Raw genomic sequence first — 17,333 nt, 5'->3', positions numbered from 1 at the left:
ATTATACACTTGATGAATTCTTATTATGGGGACTGAAAGAGCCCTTTTTACAGAATTTATTGGTGCTGCACTCTGCAGCAATGGAGATTGAATCTAAAGCAGAGTATCAAGAGACTCTGAATTAAAGACTTAAATCTCCTTTATTTAACTTTATTTGAATCTAAAATGATAGCTGCCATGGAAGTTGAAGACTTGAATCTGTTTAACATACTGCTATGCAATCAATTTCAGTTTTTGCATTCAGGGGTAATCCTGCTGCTTGAAAAGTTGAACGTGCTGGTGCAGGATCTGGAAAATCTGCAACATTGATATATATATCCATGTTAGTACATAATAGTAATATGCCGTTATTTGAGCTGTGGGTCTTTCGGAAACAATCTTTCTAACTTTAGTAAGTAAGTGTAAGATCTGTGTGCATTCTATACTTTTCATATTCTACTTGTGAGATTACACCGAGTATGTTGTTGTTTACAATAGTGAATATGCGTTATTTGAGTCGAGGATTTTTTGGAAACAGATGAGGTAGAGGTAAGGTTGCGAACATTCTACCCACTCCATGCCCTATTTGTGGAAATTAAACTGGATATATTTTTGTTGTTTACAAATAACATTTTGCTTAAGTCTAAGATCAATCATCTCAATTTCTTGACAGACAAGTCCCTAAATTTCTAAACTAAATAAGACACTTATAATTGCGATCATGCCGTATTATGACTCTTTTTTTAAGTTACCATTGCAAACTTAATAGAAATAATTCAATTTTCGATACCCATATTGAGATCCTGACTTTAATATGAAGAGTTACCTGTCTTAGGTATACATAATTTCAAAGTTTGACCTAATCTAACTTAATTATTAGTACTAATAATACTATGAAAGGTAGTTGTACTCACATTTAGCATAAATTGCATTGACTTTCTGGAAGTCCCCTAGATCAGCCAACCTGTAGGTTAATAATATTATTATTCAACATCAATAATCAAAATTAACTATATTATAAGGAAACACAAAAAAAATTAATTATGTATCATACATAATTGTTGTTTTAACAGCTGCAGAATAGCTAACACCACCAGCTTTAAGTATCTCCCCAATATTTTTCAGAGCCTGAAAAATTATTATTAAACTCAAATATTTTGTGTTCAGTCGAACAGTGTCATATAAATTGAAACAGAAGAAATAAAATTAATTATTCAAAAAACCTGTTCTGTTTGATCCTCCACATTGTCTGATATGAGTGCTCCAGTCTACATTCAATCACAAAATAATAATTATAAAAATATTAACCAATGTAACAAATTAAAATGATCTAATTAAGGATTAAAAATAATTAATTATCACTAACCTCAGGAATAAGACCTAGAGAACCAGATACATAAATGAAATTATTAGCCTTAATTCCTTGAGAATATGGTCCCACTGCATCTGGTGCCTTATCTGTACTAATTTCCTCCTTTTTACCTTAAAAAAATATCATAACTAAAACTTTAGACAAATAATCAAAATATAATTACTCCTCCATTTCAAACTAAATGATATTTTTTTTTTTTTAGAGAGAAGTATAAAAACACCCTTAAATTTGGCGCAAATTATTAGTTTCATTTTCAAACTATTGACAGCCTTAAAAACACCCATTTATTTGACTAATTGAAGCTAAATACACCCCCGATCTTGCAACATCAGTGAAATACACTCATAAATTCTAGGGGTGTTTTCAATACTTCTCTCGATTTTTATTAAGAACTTCATACTCCTAGCTACAAGAGTTCGAGAATAGTTGCTATGTCATGTTGCATATCGAGAGTGTATCGAGGTGTATCTAACAAGTAAAAATGGACGGAAAGAGTAGTAAATAATAAAACAAAGGAATGAGATGTCACCGTACTGGCTAAGCAAACGAAAGGAGCGCGCGAATTAGCAACTGACACGCGTCCAATTCCGATGGCCATCGGAGTACGGCTGTGCCCGGCGTTTGCAGCCATGGCCGGCATGTAGAAGCTTCCCGATGCGACGGCGAACGCCATTTTAAATAATTTCAAATATACTAATAAATCACTTACTAAGTAGTGCACTATTTATTAATTTCATGCAGTTATAAGATCGATCCATATGTTTTTATAGTGATTTTTGTATCATAATTCCACGTTTTTTAAATGTTTGATTTCTTTCGAATGATCCCTTTCATGCAATGCAAGTGGCGTGTCGTATCAAAATTGTTATTTCCTCTATTCTAATTTATGTGACACTTTTCATTTTTTGAGATTCAAACAATTTAATTTTGATTTCTTCAATTTTCTTGAAATGAAATTTATATATTTGTAAACTACGTAAAAAAGTACTATAAGTCATAATAATTGACAATGCAAAATAATTAAAAGATATATGAAAAATTTACAAGATAGACTTGCTTGAATCTCGAAATCCGAAAAGTGCTACACAAATTGAGATGGAGGGAGTAACTTTTTTCCGTCATGAAGAAATCAAGAAGATTCAAAATATATAACAATACGCTCCAAAGTGAGCGAAATATGAAAAAGAAATAGACAGCCGTTATCAAAAGACAAATCGCTCAAAGTTGAGTGATCTGTTCGTTTTGGTTAATTAGCATAACAAGTCATCCTTTGTGCATTCTTAGATGGAAAAAGTGATCTTTTTGGCTCTGAACTCTTATAGAGGATTCAGATGAACCAAATATGATATTTTAGCTCTGCTTTTGAACTTAATAATTTTTATCTAGATTTCACCCATAGTGTATATCTCAAAATTGACAAAAATCTCGAGTAAATTTCTATTACTTTTTTTCCCATTCTTTCTTCTTTTAACGATTTTTTGGTTTTATGGATTCTAGGGTAAAAATGATAATGGTGTTATTAAAACATGTGTTATTTTCCTCTTGATATTTTGTCATGGAAGGTCTGTTATCTTACTTTTAATATAATATTTTGTATTTTTGTATATAAGAATGGAATCTTTATTGGTCCCCAAATGGTTATCGAAAAAATTTTAAAATTTATTTTTGAGTTGGTGGTTGATGTTAAATGTTAAAGTGGTCCTTTAGGTCTAAGTTGTTTGTTTATTCTCAAATATCGTTTGTGAGAAGTATTGTAAATACTTAAACTATTAATTTCGTTCTTAAACTATTGATAGTCTTAAAAATACCTCTCTATTTGACTAACTAAACTTAAATACACTCTCGATCTGTCACATGACGTAGTAAGTGGTCTCAAACACTTGTAAGAGCATGATACTCCTAATAAAAAGCAGTGAGAAGTGTTGAAAATACCCTTAAACTTTGCAAAAATAAAATTTAGGGATGTGTTTCACTCATATTACAAGATTACGAGTGTATTTAAGTTCAGTTAGTCAAATAAATTGGTGTTTTAAAGCCTGTCAATAGTTTGGAGATAAACTAATAATTCACGCCAAATATAGAGGCGTCTTCTCTCATATCATTTTGAAGGATGATCGAAGAAGTGAATATTGTTCCCATTATTATAGAGATAATTGAGAAATTTTATCGAAGTTGGTGTAGTACAATATAAATTTTCAGCACACCTAGTGTAATATAAGTACTTGTTTAATTCAGATATTTTATTATTTTAAGCAAAAAGTTTAAAATAATTTCAGATACTCTTATCGAAAACATTAGAGGACATGTGAATTTTTTTTTTATGAATTGACGTATGTGAATTGTGAACCCATATTCTACATCGTAGATTGTCTTTTAAGTCAATTGGTATCTTCGTTTAATTGTTTAATATCAAATTATATTATTTACATTGTAGACGGAATATCTTTAAGGATAGTGTATTCGTACATCTCAAACTTTACTCATATGATTTTCGGGTTTTTTCTTTGTTTGGTCATAAATTTATACCATTTTCTTGATTGATTTTTTAGAGTTACTAATTTCAAGAAAAGTCTTGTTTCACTATTTTTTTGATTGAATAATTTGTATTTGAAAATTATTGATCTGACTAATCCAAATTCATATCGATGGTTTCGTTATTTCATGGCAATTACTTGTGGATTGTTAGGTTCTTTTCTTATAAGTATATATCTTTTTATTTCAATTTGTTTGTTTTGTTTTATTTTTTAGTTGGTTTTTAAAGAATGCACATCTCTTTTTTTGAAAATTATTTAGGGCAAATTACAGAAATCACATACTTTAAAGGCAAAAATACAATTTATCCCTTAAAAGTTTATAATTACAGAAATCCCTCATTTTCGCGCATCAAATTAGTGTATCAGCGCTTATATTATTGTATCTCGCGCATCAGATTAATGTATCAACACTTATATTATTGTATCTCGCGCATCAGATTAATGTATCAACGCTTATATTATTGTATCTCGCGCTAATACATTAATCTGATGCGCGAGATACAATAATATAGGTGTTGATACATTAATCCGATGTGCGAGATACAATAATATAAACGTTGATACATTAATCTGATGCGCGAAAATGAGGGATTTTGGAAGTTTGTAAAACTTATAGGGGATAATGGTAATAAGTAAACAAAAAGGTGGAATTTCTGTAATTTTTGCAATTATTTAAGTACAATTTTTTACATTACATGATGATTAAGGCCACGAGATAAAATGGCATTTTCATATATTTAACATATTTTTAGTTTAAGATTATAATATTTAAAAATCTTAATTATTTTCTTAAACTTTATATTAAGTCAATCATACAAATAAATTGTGATATATATAACTAAATTGTCTAGATAATATTAAAACAAGTGTGTAATGAGTTATACGAAATTTAAAGGGAGAAAATAAACACTGTCATTACTAGTTATTAGCTAACATGTTTATCAACAAATTTCTTTAATTGGAACAATTCACTTATTTTGAATTAAGAAAAATGTCTCAATAATTCACTTAATATAGATTAACGAGAGTATTATATATTATTTATAATTTATTCCCTCGTTCTTTTTCAGTTGTCATGTATACTGAAAATACTTATTCCAAAATAATTGTCAATTTAAACAATTAAGAATTAATTATTATAATTTTCAATTATGCCCTTAGAATTAGTTATTCTGGAATTAAGAAGCACATCAATGATACAGAATAAGGAATTAATAAAAGATACATTAGTCAAACTACAGTTTTAATTAATTTTTCTCAAGAGGTATGCAAAATCTTAGCATGACAATTGAGTAATAAATCTATATTTCACATAAAAAATAATAAATTTATAAACTCAAAATCAATACTCTATGTCCGCTTATAAAGCTAACATAGAATTACTTCACGTCTTTTAAAAAAGTCTCTTACACGAATTGTGAAGTTTAATCCTTAACACCTATAATACTAATTTATTTTGAATTGGTACTCATAGCATGTGTCCAGTGAGGCGTCGATAAAAAATTTAAAATTTAACATTTATAAATAATTTTAAGTTAATATACGATAATTATTGAGCTTACAAATCAAATATTTTATAACTATTTCATAAATATATACAATTTGAAGAAAAGCTATTGAACTTTTCATCCGACCCAATGCACTAGCTCTAAGTGTTCCAACAGATTGTGCTTTATCTTTTTCTTGTGTCTCATATATGGGGTTGTTTGATTTGAAATAATAATTAATTTCAACTTAAAAAGTTCTCATATATATGAGATAATATAACATTTAGTTGATTATATAAGGAAAAATAAATAAACACGGGCTAATGATGGTAATTTTCAATTAATGTATTAAATATTACAAATACTAAATAATACATTAATCCTAATCTCTTTCCATTTTGGTCCCATAAAAATTTAATCTTACTGAATGTACATTTGAATTCTTATTCTCATTACGGGTTGTAGTGGTTATCTTTCAAATTTTTGTGTTTTGTTGCTCAAAAAATATCCATTTAAGAGGTAAACTGTGAGATGAGGAATTGAAAAAAGATGCCGAAGAGCAAATTAAATCACACTCTATAATCACCATCACATAGAGAAAGAAAGGATTGAAAAACATAAAAGATATTTTTCATCACTATCACTTCAGATTGAAGATTTTAGCTATATTTATTTATTTTGCTTTATTTTATTTTCTGTTTTTAGTATATGTTTAACATGCTTTTAGTATTGTAAAATATAAATGTTCAACTGCATTTTTTTTTATTGAATTTGTTAATGAGATTTTTGAATTTTTTTCTCGAAGAATACATTCCAATTGTTTAGTGAATAAATCTATTTTTATATATTTTTGTTAACGTCTTTTTATTATATTTTTTCTCCTTTTTTTTCCCTTTCTCTTTTTGCATTTCTTCATTAGCTAGAGGATTAATTCTAAGATTTCAATAATGATATGAAGGGTGAGTATTAGAAGAATATTGTACGTGGCAATTTTTAATTAGGATTATTATTGACTTAATTTTTAGTCATAATTTTTTATGCTGCTTATTAACAGGTCTAAACTTATTTAAACTAATCATTATTTTATATTGATAATTTTAGGTATCCTTCACATCACGAAGTTTATGGAAATGAGAGTAGTGTGAGCAGGCCGTCTTAATTCCTAGGCCACTAAAGTCATCGCTTGGGATCTCATATTTTTTGGGGCCTCCATTTAAAAAAAAAACAATTACCTATGTATGTTATTTTTTTAAAAAAATTATATGTACTATGAGTGCTATGATTTCTACTAAGAAAATTGCATATGAGATTAATATAAACCTGAATTTCGTAAAAATATAATTTGATGGAAATATGGATAACGAAATCACAAAGTCCCTTGAAGAATCTTTTAGAGTTGATTACTTTATATATGTAGAGAAGATCAAACTATTTTTTCATTTCAAAATAGATTTGAACCAATTGAAACATATGAAAATGTTTTTGATTTCTTATTTAGTGGTAAAATATTGAGATTTCTAGATGATGAGAATTTTAAAACATATTGTGTTAACTTTGAACTTTCTTTAACACGTAATAGTTATTTTGATATTGATGGTTTAAATTTATTTTTTGAATTAAAAGTGTTAAGAGAAATAATACAAGTAGAAGATAATGATCTAATGAAAATACTCAATCAAATAAAAAGACTTGCTTTTTTTTCAAATACACATATCGCTTATAGAATAATGTTAACAGTTCCTGTAACCGTTGCCTCACCCGAAAGAGGTTTTTTCAAAATTAAAATTGATTGAATCTTCTATGAGATCAACAATGTCTCAACTCTCAAGAGAGATTGAATGAATTAGTTATATTATCATTTGAAAAGGAATTATTAAAACAAATTGATTATAAAACAATACTTAATGACTTTGCATCTAAAATAGCTAGAAAATACATTTAAATAAAAGTATATATGATAAAAAAAATATTAAGGCCCATCTCTTAAGTTTCACTTTAGGCCCCTAATATTATTGAGTCAGCCCTGAGTGTGAGTCATAAAATTGAATATTTTATACTTTTTAATTTTGTGTGTAAATTGTTAATTTTTTTTAAAAATAATATGATATGTAAATTGTTAATTTATTACAGGAAAGATCATTTAAAATTGAGAAACAAATATATCAATGGACAAAAGCTACAATTAAAAAACTAATATAACAAATGTATTTAAATGATCTAATTTATAAGAATTAGAATTTATATTTTAAGTTATTTTTAAATATTTTAATACGAGGAAGAATAATTGTATATGATTGTGCGAAGTACAAATACATTACCTAGTTTATTTATAAAAGAAACATGAAAATATGTAAATATTCCGGAGATGTTTACTTATATGATCAAATGTTATTTAGAATTTCTTTTTTTGTAAGGCTGATTTTCATACTAACACAAGTAATTTAACTCGTCATTGAAATTCGTGTCATATCCTAGAGAGAGGACTTTACCAATAGGTGATATAATTTAGGAATGAATATCTGTTACTCCCACTTCAATACTTAAACTGACAAAGTGAATGTATTCTATTTCATATAGATCTACACGGATTGCGCGGTACCCAGATTGAAGAAGTTGAGAACACAAAATCCCTAAATGGGATAGCAAATAATTTCTTAGAAAAAATATAGATAAAAAGATATTAAATAAAATAAGACTGAACGATTAAATCGCTCAATTCATAATTGACGAATTGTAAGTTCAATCCACACCAATGGGACTCTCCATTAACTCTATTGGAATTGACTCTGTATCAATAAAATCTCATCATCCATACATATAACGAATCGATAAGGTATATTCATATCATAATGAACAATAAAAACCAATATTCTTATTGAGACTTTCACTCCTAAAAAAGAAACTCAATTTATAGATGAAATTAAATATATAATTTTATGTCATCAATAAATAATGTGATAAAAATGATAACATATCATCTAACCGCGTAAAAAATCTTTTAAGATTGATATAACAACCAATATAATTTACAATTTTTAATTGCCATTTTGACACTAAGATCCACCAATTATCTTTTACTTAATAAATATTAAAATAAAAATAGAAAAAGCCGTTGTACTTTATTTTTTTTTTCTCCCCACTTTCTCATCGTCTTCGTCTGTCTTGATAAAAGTGTTTTGACGTTTCAGCTCAAATTTCTGCTGACCAAGTTTTTTTTTTAGTCAATTTCTTTGTCCCATTTTCCATTTTTAGCTGTAACAATGGTTGGTTGTTGATTTTTTCTGCTTTTTTTTGTCAACTCCCAAATCCCTTAGTATTTTCTTGAAATTTGAAGAAAAAAAATTCAATCTTTTTGCATTTTGGTTTAGTAAAAATCTAATCTTGCTGAATACCCATCTGTGTTCTTGGTTTAATTCTTGATTTTTACACCCTTTTTGGCTTAATCAAGTTTAGTTTAAGTTCTATCAGCTATATTTTGCTAGATCTGCTTTAATGGGTATTTGTGTTAGTAAAGGTAAACCCAATAATGCTAATAATGGGCACCATGGATCAGGATCAGGAGGAGTTCCTACTCATAGAAATGAAATTCAGTATACAAAATCTCCAGGGCCTGAAGCTCAATTGCATGTGAGACCTCCACCAAGCCCAAAACCAGCTGTAAGGTATGATACAATTCTTGGTAAGCCATATGAAGATGTTAAGTTGCACTATACTCTTGGTAAAGAATTGGGTAGGGGTCAATTTGGTGTTACATATCTTTGTACTGAAATTGTAACTGGTCAACAATATGCTTGTAAATCGATATCGAAAAAGAAGCTTGTTACTAAGGCTGATAAGGATGATATGAGGAGGGAGATTAAGATTATGCAGCATTTGAGTGGACAACCTAATATTGTTGAATTTAAAGGTGCTTATGAGGATAAAGGTTCAGTGTATCTTGTGATGGAGTTGTGTGGAGGGGGAGAGCTATTCGATCGAATTATAGCAAAGGGGCATTACAGTGAAAGAGCTGCTGCAACAATGTGTAGGGCTATTGTCAATGTTGTGCACGTTTGCAATTTTATGGGCGTGTTGCATCGTGATCTCAAGCCTGAAAACTTTTTGTTGTCTGATAAGAGTGAAAATGCTGCACTAAAGATTACTGATTTTGGGCTGTCAGTATTCATTCAAGAAGGTATATTTTGCTTTACATTGTCATTTTATGTTATCTACTTTTGGACCGAGTTCTTTAATTGTTAATTCTATTGCATTGAAGCACAATTATCGTTCAAATCACTAGCATTTCTGTGTTTTACAGATTTGTGTCTTCTGTCTCCGCGTAGGCTAAGTTAGTGAACATGTAAAGGCTTAAACTTTGATCTTTAAGTTCAGGGATAGGATAAAGTATTTAGCTGAAAATGTTTCTGAGTTCTTTAATTGTCAATTCTATTGCATTGAAGCACAATTTATCGTTCAAATCACTAACATTTCCGTGTTTTACAGATTTGTGTCTTCTGTCTCCGCGTAGGTGAAGTTAGTGAACATGTAAAGGCTAAAAAAATGATCTTTAGGTTCAGGGATAGGATTAAGTATTTAGCTAAAGATGTTACCAAGTTTTTTAATTGTCAATTCTATTGCATTGAAGCACAATTATCTTTCAAATCACTTACATTTCCGTGTTTTACAGATTTAGTGAACATGTAAATGCTAAAAATTTGATCTTTAAGTTCAGGGATAGGATTAAGTATTTAGCTTAAAATGTTAACTTTAGAAGTAATCACAGTCACACGTGTATTTACCACTTACACCTACGTTAGTCTTGTATATCGTATGTCCTCCATTCAAGTGTCATATTTGCTGTTTTTGTGAGTGGAAACACTCATGTTTGACATCCTGGGAAACATTTAAGGGGAACCTCTTAGTTGAATGTAAATAATCGACAAGCATATATGAGTACTCCGCTGATCATCAGATAGTAAGCAGGCTGCTGATTATTGTGCTTTTCTTTTTAATTTATGAAATTGTTGCACTGCAAGATTGGATGAGAATATGCAGAGAAAACGTTAGTTTTACTAGATTGAGTTTGCAGCCAACTTTAATTCTGTCCTATTCAGTTTGTAAAATGAAACTAGCAGTTTTTTAGCCCGATAAGCTGATTATTCACCTTTTTAAATCAGCATGTAGGTGTATTCTGTTTGTGACGCTAGATCAGCTTCTCTCTCACTCTTGATTGAGAAGTCAGAATTTTAAAACCTGACGTAATCGGCATGCTATATTGCATGTACATTTATGAAATCGTAGTTGCATTTTGCACACTCACTGCATACAGATTGTGTGTATTAGTAAGCCAATTATTGATTACTTCAGCTGTGATGAACGCCTTCCCTTTTTACAAATATGTTGAAGTACCATGCCTTGGCAGTTTCTTTGTGATTTTCTTATCCTCCTTACTAATACTAACCTTGCCGAGTTTCTTGATTTTCTTATTCTCCTGACTAATATTAACACAGCTTCTATCTGCTAATATTTTTCTGCATTGATATCTGAATATGAAATCCCATGCAGGTAAGTCGTACAAGGATATAGTTGGGAGTGCTTACTATGTTGCCCCTGAGGTTTTAAGGAGGTGTTATGGCAAGGAGATAGATATTTGGAGTGCAGGTGTTATGCTTTATATACTACTCAGTGGTGTGCCTCCGTTTTGGGCAGGTGAAGTCATCTACTTTGCTTCTCATTTCTAAGATAATACACAGATGGCAATTGTTGCCACTTTCTAGGATTCAAGGACTTAACGGTATCTACTTGCTTGATGTGCAGAAACCGAAAAGGGTATATTTGATGCCATACTTAAAGGGACCATTGACTTTGAAAGCAAGCCTTGGCCGTCTGTATCAAGTAGTGCCAAGGACCTAGTACAGAAGATGCTGACTAAAGATCCAAAGAAACGGATTACAGCTGCACAAGTTCTCGGTATGTGGCCTTTAAACAATAGTTTATTGATTTTAAGATTGGTAATGATTTCAGTAGATTCAGAACTCCTTGAAGATTTCCTTTCTGACATTACCGCACATATTTGTTTCTTTTAGAAATAAAGAATTACATGTACAGTAACATTGCCTGTTTCTTTCCATGCTTATATATCTGTTGCTTTCCATCTATCAAGAATTTGAAACTCGAAAGGTAGAATGGTGAGACATGATAAGCCTTGATATCGAAGAAACATAGATTCATGAAAATTGCTGGCATTTATTTGAGGTGACACATTGTTTGTTTGCAGCTCAAATTAATAGGCGCAATTTAGCTTGCAGTATCACCTTCAAAGCTTATCTTTTATTTGACACTTAGAATTCATTCCCCCTTTTCTTAGAATCCTGCTTCTTAGCTTCAACCATTTCTTCGGAAAATACTTCTCATTGTTTTGTGCAGAACAAATATATCTTCTATTGATGTTTAAAATCAGAACTCTTTATGTCACAACAATTTAGGCTATTAATACGTGAAAGTACTCCTTGAGACAATGTTGTGAAAGGCGATCGCCTCGTCGCCAATGGTGAGGTGCGGGGCCACCCTTCATCGCCTATTAGCTTTGTGGCGAGGCGATCTTCTAAAGGCAACACCATGGTGACATAGGCGAGAAAGGCGTCGCCTTTTGTATTTTCTTAAATAGAAGGCAACCAATTTAGGATTTTTAAAAGTTAAAAGGTAATTTTAGGGTTTTCTTTCCAAATTTGCACAGTTGCAATCTTAGACTGTAACTGTGACTCTAACCAATCAACATTAAACTTCTCCGGTGACCAGCCAGACTTTTCCGGCAACTCCCAAATCCAGCCAATACGTATTTCTTCTTTTCTTCTTTTTTCTTCTTCAGATTTCTTCTTCCACTTTTTCTTCCACTGATTCTTTTTCCTTCTTCTTTAGACTTCAGAGTTACTTCTACCTCTGTTTTTTCTCATTGTTTTGACCTTTGTTCTGTTTTTTTCTCATTCAAGTTCTAGACTTTTGGTATGTACTATCTATTTTTAGTTTTTGAATTGAAATATTTGCTAATATTTATTGCTATTGAGATTTTGCTTATTTATATGTTCAATTAAATATTCTAATTTTTTTATATTAATTGGCGCCACACTTCAAAAAGGCGAGCACCTCGCTGCTTGCCTCGCCTCCATCCAAAACACTGGCCTTGAGAACAACAGATACACATGTGTTGCCAGTATGTTTTGTTATATCTTATTCTAACCATACTGTTGGTGCGTGTAATTGACAGAGCATCCTTGGCTGAAAGAAGGTGGTGTTGCATCAGACAAACCATTAGAGGGTGCTGTCCTGTCAAGAATGAAGCAATTCAGAGCTATGAACAAACTCAAGAAACTTGCTTTGAAGGTAATCTTAGAATTTGTCAACTCTGCTGCAACTGAATCTTGGTAAAGGGAAAAGAGGATACAAGGGTATAATTTCAAATTTCTTATATTGGCTTTCTTTGTCTAAAGAAAATGAAAGGACTGCCTTTTTGCATGTATGGCGTTCCTCATATGATAGTCATGTGCTTCACATGCAAGAAAATTACCTTTTTCACTTTATCTGCTTTAATCTCACTTCCTTCCGTTCCTTTCAAGCTAACAATATGTGAAGAACATGATTAGATTTAGCATGAGCCACCATATTGTTTTGTGAGTTAGGTTAGTCGGCTTTCTTACTTACTCATAGTTGTATGATAAACATAGTACACCTTCTAATTGTCTTTTGACGATTTACTCTATTCTGGGGGTCCATGTATCTTCCTTATTTGGGATCCTGTGCTTGCATGCTAGCTGTCTTGTTCTTCCTTCTGCAAGTAATAACACGTTGCATTGTCTGTTGTTGGAATCAGGTCATTGCCGAGAATCTCTCTGCAGAAGAAATTCACGGGCTCAAAGCAATGTTCCACAATATTGACACTGATAATAGTGGCACTATCACTTATGAAGAACTGAAGAGTGGATTGGCTAAACTTGGGTCAAAGCTCACTGAGGCTGAAGTCAAGCAATTGATGGAAGCTGTAAGTCGGAACTACTAAAAGTTATTAACCATTTCTTTCGACTTCATAAAATTACTGAATTGATGTGCCCCAATAATATCTCGTGCCTTGTATACTTTAGGCTGATGTAGATGGAAATGGCTCAATCGACTACACTGAATTCATCACCGCCACCATGCATAAGCACAGGCTAGAAAGAGACGAAAATCTATATACTGCATTTCAGTATTTCGATAAAGATGGCAGTGGGTACGTCTTATGTGCACATCTAGTGTAAAAGCATGATCAAACCAATAGAATCATGAGATAGTTGGCTCAAAATTTACTTTTTTTCATGTTATCATTGTAGGTTCATTACAAGAGATGAACTCGAGGCAGCTATGCAAGAACATGGAATAGGCGATCCATCCTGTATAAGGGAAATCATATCTGAAGTGGACACAGACAATGTGAGTTTTCACTGTTTTTCGCTAAATAGTTGAACTGTATCCCCTTGCCACATATGCTAATTCTGTCGAATTTTCAGGATGGAAGAATCAATTATGAGGAATTCTGTACAATGATGAGAAGTGGAGCCAAATAACCAGGCAAGGTCTTCTAGTTGCACGAGTCTCCTCGCGGGAAAGTTGTAGAAGAGCTATTCTTGAAAATGTGCACGATGAGCTCTGTTGTTGCCTACCATTAGAGATGTTTTACAGTTTTCCAGTAAAAAACATGTACATTTGTGATCTTCTCAGTTCAAAACAGTCTTTTCTGAGTGTTTCTGTTTGTCTTCTGTGCGATTTTTCCTCCCATGTGTAAACTGCATCAGTTTGGGACTAGAAAAGGCTTTGAATTAGGCCAATCCTAGCAAATGAAATATTTCAATCGTCGAAGATTTCACCACATTTTATGTTTAATGAGTTGTCATTCATTGAGATTCATTTTTCCTAATGAACTAGCAAATTCAGAATAAACTATCTGCAACATATCCATTTATATGCCCTTTGGTGCTTGACCAACAAAGATAGAACCACCACCAAAGGATGTTAAGCAGTAGATGAGAATGTTCCTCCCGCAGCTTGAATACAGATATAGTCAGACTCCAATATGGGTACTAGACATCGAGTGAGAAACAAAAAAAAGAAGATAGAACCAGCAACTTAGGTTTTAGCTTGTTCCTATTTCTCATCAGTTGTGTAAATTTGGTAATCTCTCTTTTAATACACTTGTAAACTTCCAAAGTTATCATGTGGTCCTGTTGTTGGCAACTGACAGAGACTATTCAAGGTGAAAAGCTGGCAGGTTTTTAGATATACAAGCTATCAACTGGTAATAAAGTACTATGCAGGCTGTATAAATGGATTTCAAGGTCAGGATAAACACAGACACTAACATCAATTAGCTTTAGAAAACCAAATTTATTATTATCTGTAAACAAAGTACAACCAGCACAATTCAGAAAGAAACCCATGGCAAGATATCATGGGCATTAACAAAAACCAACACTTTTTAACAACAAATCCAAACAACTGTGATATATTACTATGCTTCAACAACTCGAAATAGCCAACAACTTAGAAACCATGAATCTTGATTTGATCCTTCTTGACAACACCAGCAGTCACAAGGAAATGAGAAACATTCTTCCTTTGATCACCTTGAAGTTGTATCACTTTGCCAAGTTCCTTATCCTGCACAACATTCCCGTTGCAACAGAATTCTTTCTTCAGATCTTTGAGGATTTTTTCGTAACTGAATTCTTTCCTCAGTCCTTGAACTGTCGTCAAGCTTTTCTTTCCATTTCTTTGTTGTATGCGAATATGAACATACTCCTTGGCTCCAGGTGCACCGGAGTCCTTAGCCTCAGCAAATGGATCGAAAGCAGATGGGATCTGGACGTCGATATCAACCATGTAAATAGCTGGAAGAGAACTTCTCACGCTCCGAAACTGAAGCTTGGTAAATTGATCACAAGAGAGCTGCAAAAAGAACACTTCTTTTAATATGGAAATAATCAAGATACTAAAAGTCCAACAACATAAGTATTAAGCAACAATATGAGATGATCAACAACAGCTGCAAATAAAGAACACCTCTTTAATATGAACAACCCAATTATACACAATGAGATGATCAACAAAACAAAAATCCATATTTAGCAAAACATGAGATTATTAACATATCAAATATGCAACCCCTCATACATATTAAGCAAATATGAGATGATCAACACATAAGAAATTAAACTACACAATGAGATGATCAACAATATCAGGAAATCCAGCTAGTCCAACTACATAACTTCTAAGCAAACATGAGATGATTAACATATAAAAGTATAACTTCTAAGCAAACATGAGATGATTAACATATAAAAGTATAACTTCTAAGCAAACATGAGATGATTAACATATAAAAGTATAACTTCTAAGCAAACATGAGATGATTAACATATAAAAGTCCAACTACCTAACTATTAAGCAATATGAAATGATCAAGATCAACAAATATTATATATTTCGATAACCATGATATCTAGAACATCTTACCCGCACCTCGACTAATTCCACATGATACCTACCACCTCAACAACACCACCCGGCAGATACAAGGTAACTATGTCTACCAAGGCTAGATCAGATGAGAACATATCAAGATCAACATATCAAAATTCCCAATTAACTATCCTAGAGATTCAATTGCAATCATCCCTAGATAATTCAAAGATCAAAGATCCTAACTTTGATTGACTAAACTTGCACATACAAGCAGAGTCCAAATTTAACAAAGTTATCAAAAAACCAACTAAGTTCAAAACTTTAAGCTGAAAAGGACCATCTTTAACTATAATATAGATGATCCAGGGATCAAAATCCAAACTTTGATTGACTAAAGCCAAACAAACCACAACCCAACAACCGACAAAGTTAAAAATGTCTAATCAACCCAAAAACAAAGTAGCAATAGGACTCTACCAGCTAGATGAAACTACAAAAAAAAAAAACCAAAATTTATTCAAAACTGAAAAAAAAAAAAAAAACAGAGGAAAGAACTAACCTTTAGAAAGACTAATCAAATAAATCAAACACTAGATGATGTTTTTCAATTGAAGAAAAACTTGTTCTTTATTTATAGACAAGAAACTAGAAATGGTGGCGGTGTAAGTGGGGTCACAATATTCCCAACCACAACACTTTAATTAACTTAAATACGTCATTAATTATGTCTAATCCTGATTAATAACGGCTGTGATTTGTTTGTAGCTACAAATTTGGTCCGGTAATTTGGGGATTAGGGTTTTAAAAAACGCGTAGATTCAACGCATTTGGAAAATTGGAACAATTGCTTTCGGGTTACGGCAATTTCGGGGGCCCACTTACAAATTGGGGTCAACATGTGTGGGGCCCGATTCGTCTCGTCATCCATTTGCTGAGAAGAATCCAGATATATTCTCGATAAGTTTCGTGTTTAGCCTGCTTGACTCATTGTTGGGCTGTAAATTTAATGGGGCCCATCATACAATTATGGAAAAGTTACGTTGAACGCAAATATGTGATATGTATTTACGGAGTATTATACTATATATGTAACTATAGTTTATATGTAGTTATAGATGAAAAATTTATACGTCATAACTATAATTACGATTTTATAGCAAATTTTTATTTCCTTTCTCACTCCCTCTCGTGCTTTCTTTGTTCTCTTTGCACTCTCACTCGCCTCTCTCATCTCTCTGTGTGTAATAAAATGATAATAGTTAACAATACAATTATAAATGATAGCAATTAACGATAAAAAATACAAAAGGTAACACCAAACACATATGATAATAGGACTATTTAAAAACGAATTGTAATTGTTAAGTCAACTGCAATATTGGTTTGTTCTGTTATTGACATTGGAATACTGTATTAGTCCGTGAATAGACTAAAATTTTATAGTTAATGGATTAAAATTTTATTGTATCAATTGTATCGTGATAAAAA

General features: G+C 31.5%; 3 protein-coding genes across 3 annotated transcripts; 1 reads left to right on the top strand and 2 right to left on the bottom strand.

Annotated features, from left to right (window-relative positions):
- Window position 1: 1 nt before the first annotated feature.
- Window positions 2-2,060, bottom strand: LOC125839905 (reactive Intermediate Deaminase A, chloroplastic-like). The gene is made up of 7 exons (XM_049518881.1): window positions 1,881-2,060; window position 1,572; window positions 1,346-1,461; window positions 1,203-1,247; window positions 1,034-1,107; window positions 894-943; window positions 2-297 (listed from the first exon to the last, which is right to left on the bottom strand). The coding sequence occupies exons 1-7, from the start codon at window positions 2,022-2,024 to the stop codon at window positions 203-205; spliced, it is 525 nt and encodes a 174-aa protein (XP_049374838.1). The 5' UTR covers window positions 2,025-2,060; the 3' UTR covers window positions 2-202.
- A 6,526-nt stretch (window positions 2,061-8,586) lies between these two features.
- Window positions 8,587-14,250, top strand: LOC125839694 (calcium-dependent protein kinase 2-like). The gene is made up of 8 exons (XM_049518687.1): window positions 8,587-9,546; window positions 10,917-11,060; window positions 11,169-11,321; window positions 12,616-12,731; window positions 13,219-13,386; window positions 13,487-13,614; window positions 13,715-13,814; window positions 13,892-14,250. The coding sequence occupies exons 1-8, from the start codon at window positions 8,865-8,867 to the stop codon at window positions 13,946-13,948; spliced, it is 1,548 nt and encodes a 515-aa protein (XP_049374644.1). The 5' UTR covers window positions 8,587-8,864; the 3' UTR covers window positions 13,949-14,250.
- Window positions 14,251-14,764: 514 nt separating this feature from the next.
- LOC125839886 (protein translation factor SUI1 homolog) lies at window positions 14,765-16,587 on the bottom strand. Its single transcript, XM_049518867.1, has 2 exons — window positions 16,405-16,587; window positions 14,765-15,326 (listed from the first exon to the last, which is right to left on the bottom strand). Exon 2 carries the CDS (start codon window positions 15,258-15,260, stop codon window positions 14,922-14,924), a length of 339 nt encoding a protein of 112 aa, XP_049374824.1. The 5' UTR covers window positions 15,261-15,326; window positions 16,405-16,587; the 3' UTR covers window positions 14,765-14,921.
- Window positions 16,588-17,333: the final 746 nt, after the last annotated feature.

Source organism: Solanum verrucosum, unplaced genomic scaffold, assembly GCF_900185275.1.
Source record: "Solanum verrucosum unplaced genomic scaffold, falcon-dt-bn FXZP01000277.1, whole genome shotgun sequence".
Lineage (NCBI taxonomy): Eukaryota > Viridiplantae > Streptophyta > Magnoliopsida > Solanales > Solanaceae > Solanum > Solanum verrucosum.
The sequence above is the reverse complement of the archived record's forward strand: the minus strand, read 5'-3'. Positions and strand labels throughout refer to the sequence as shown.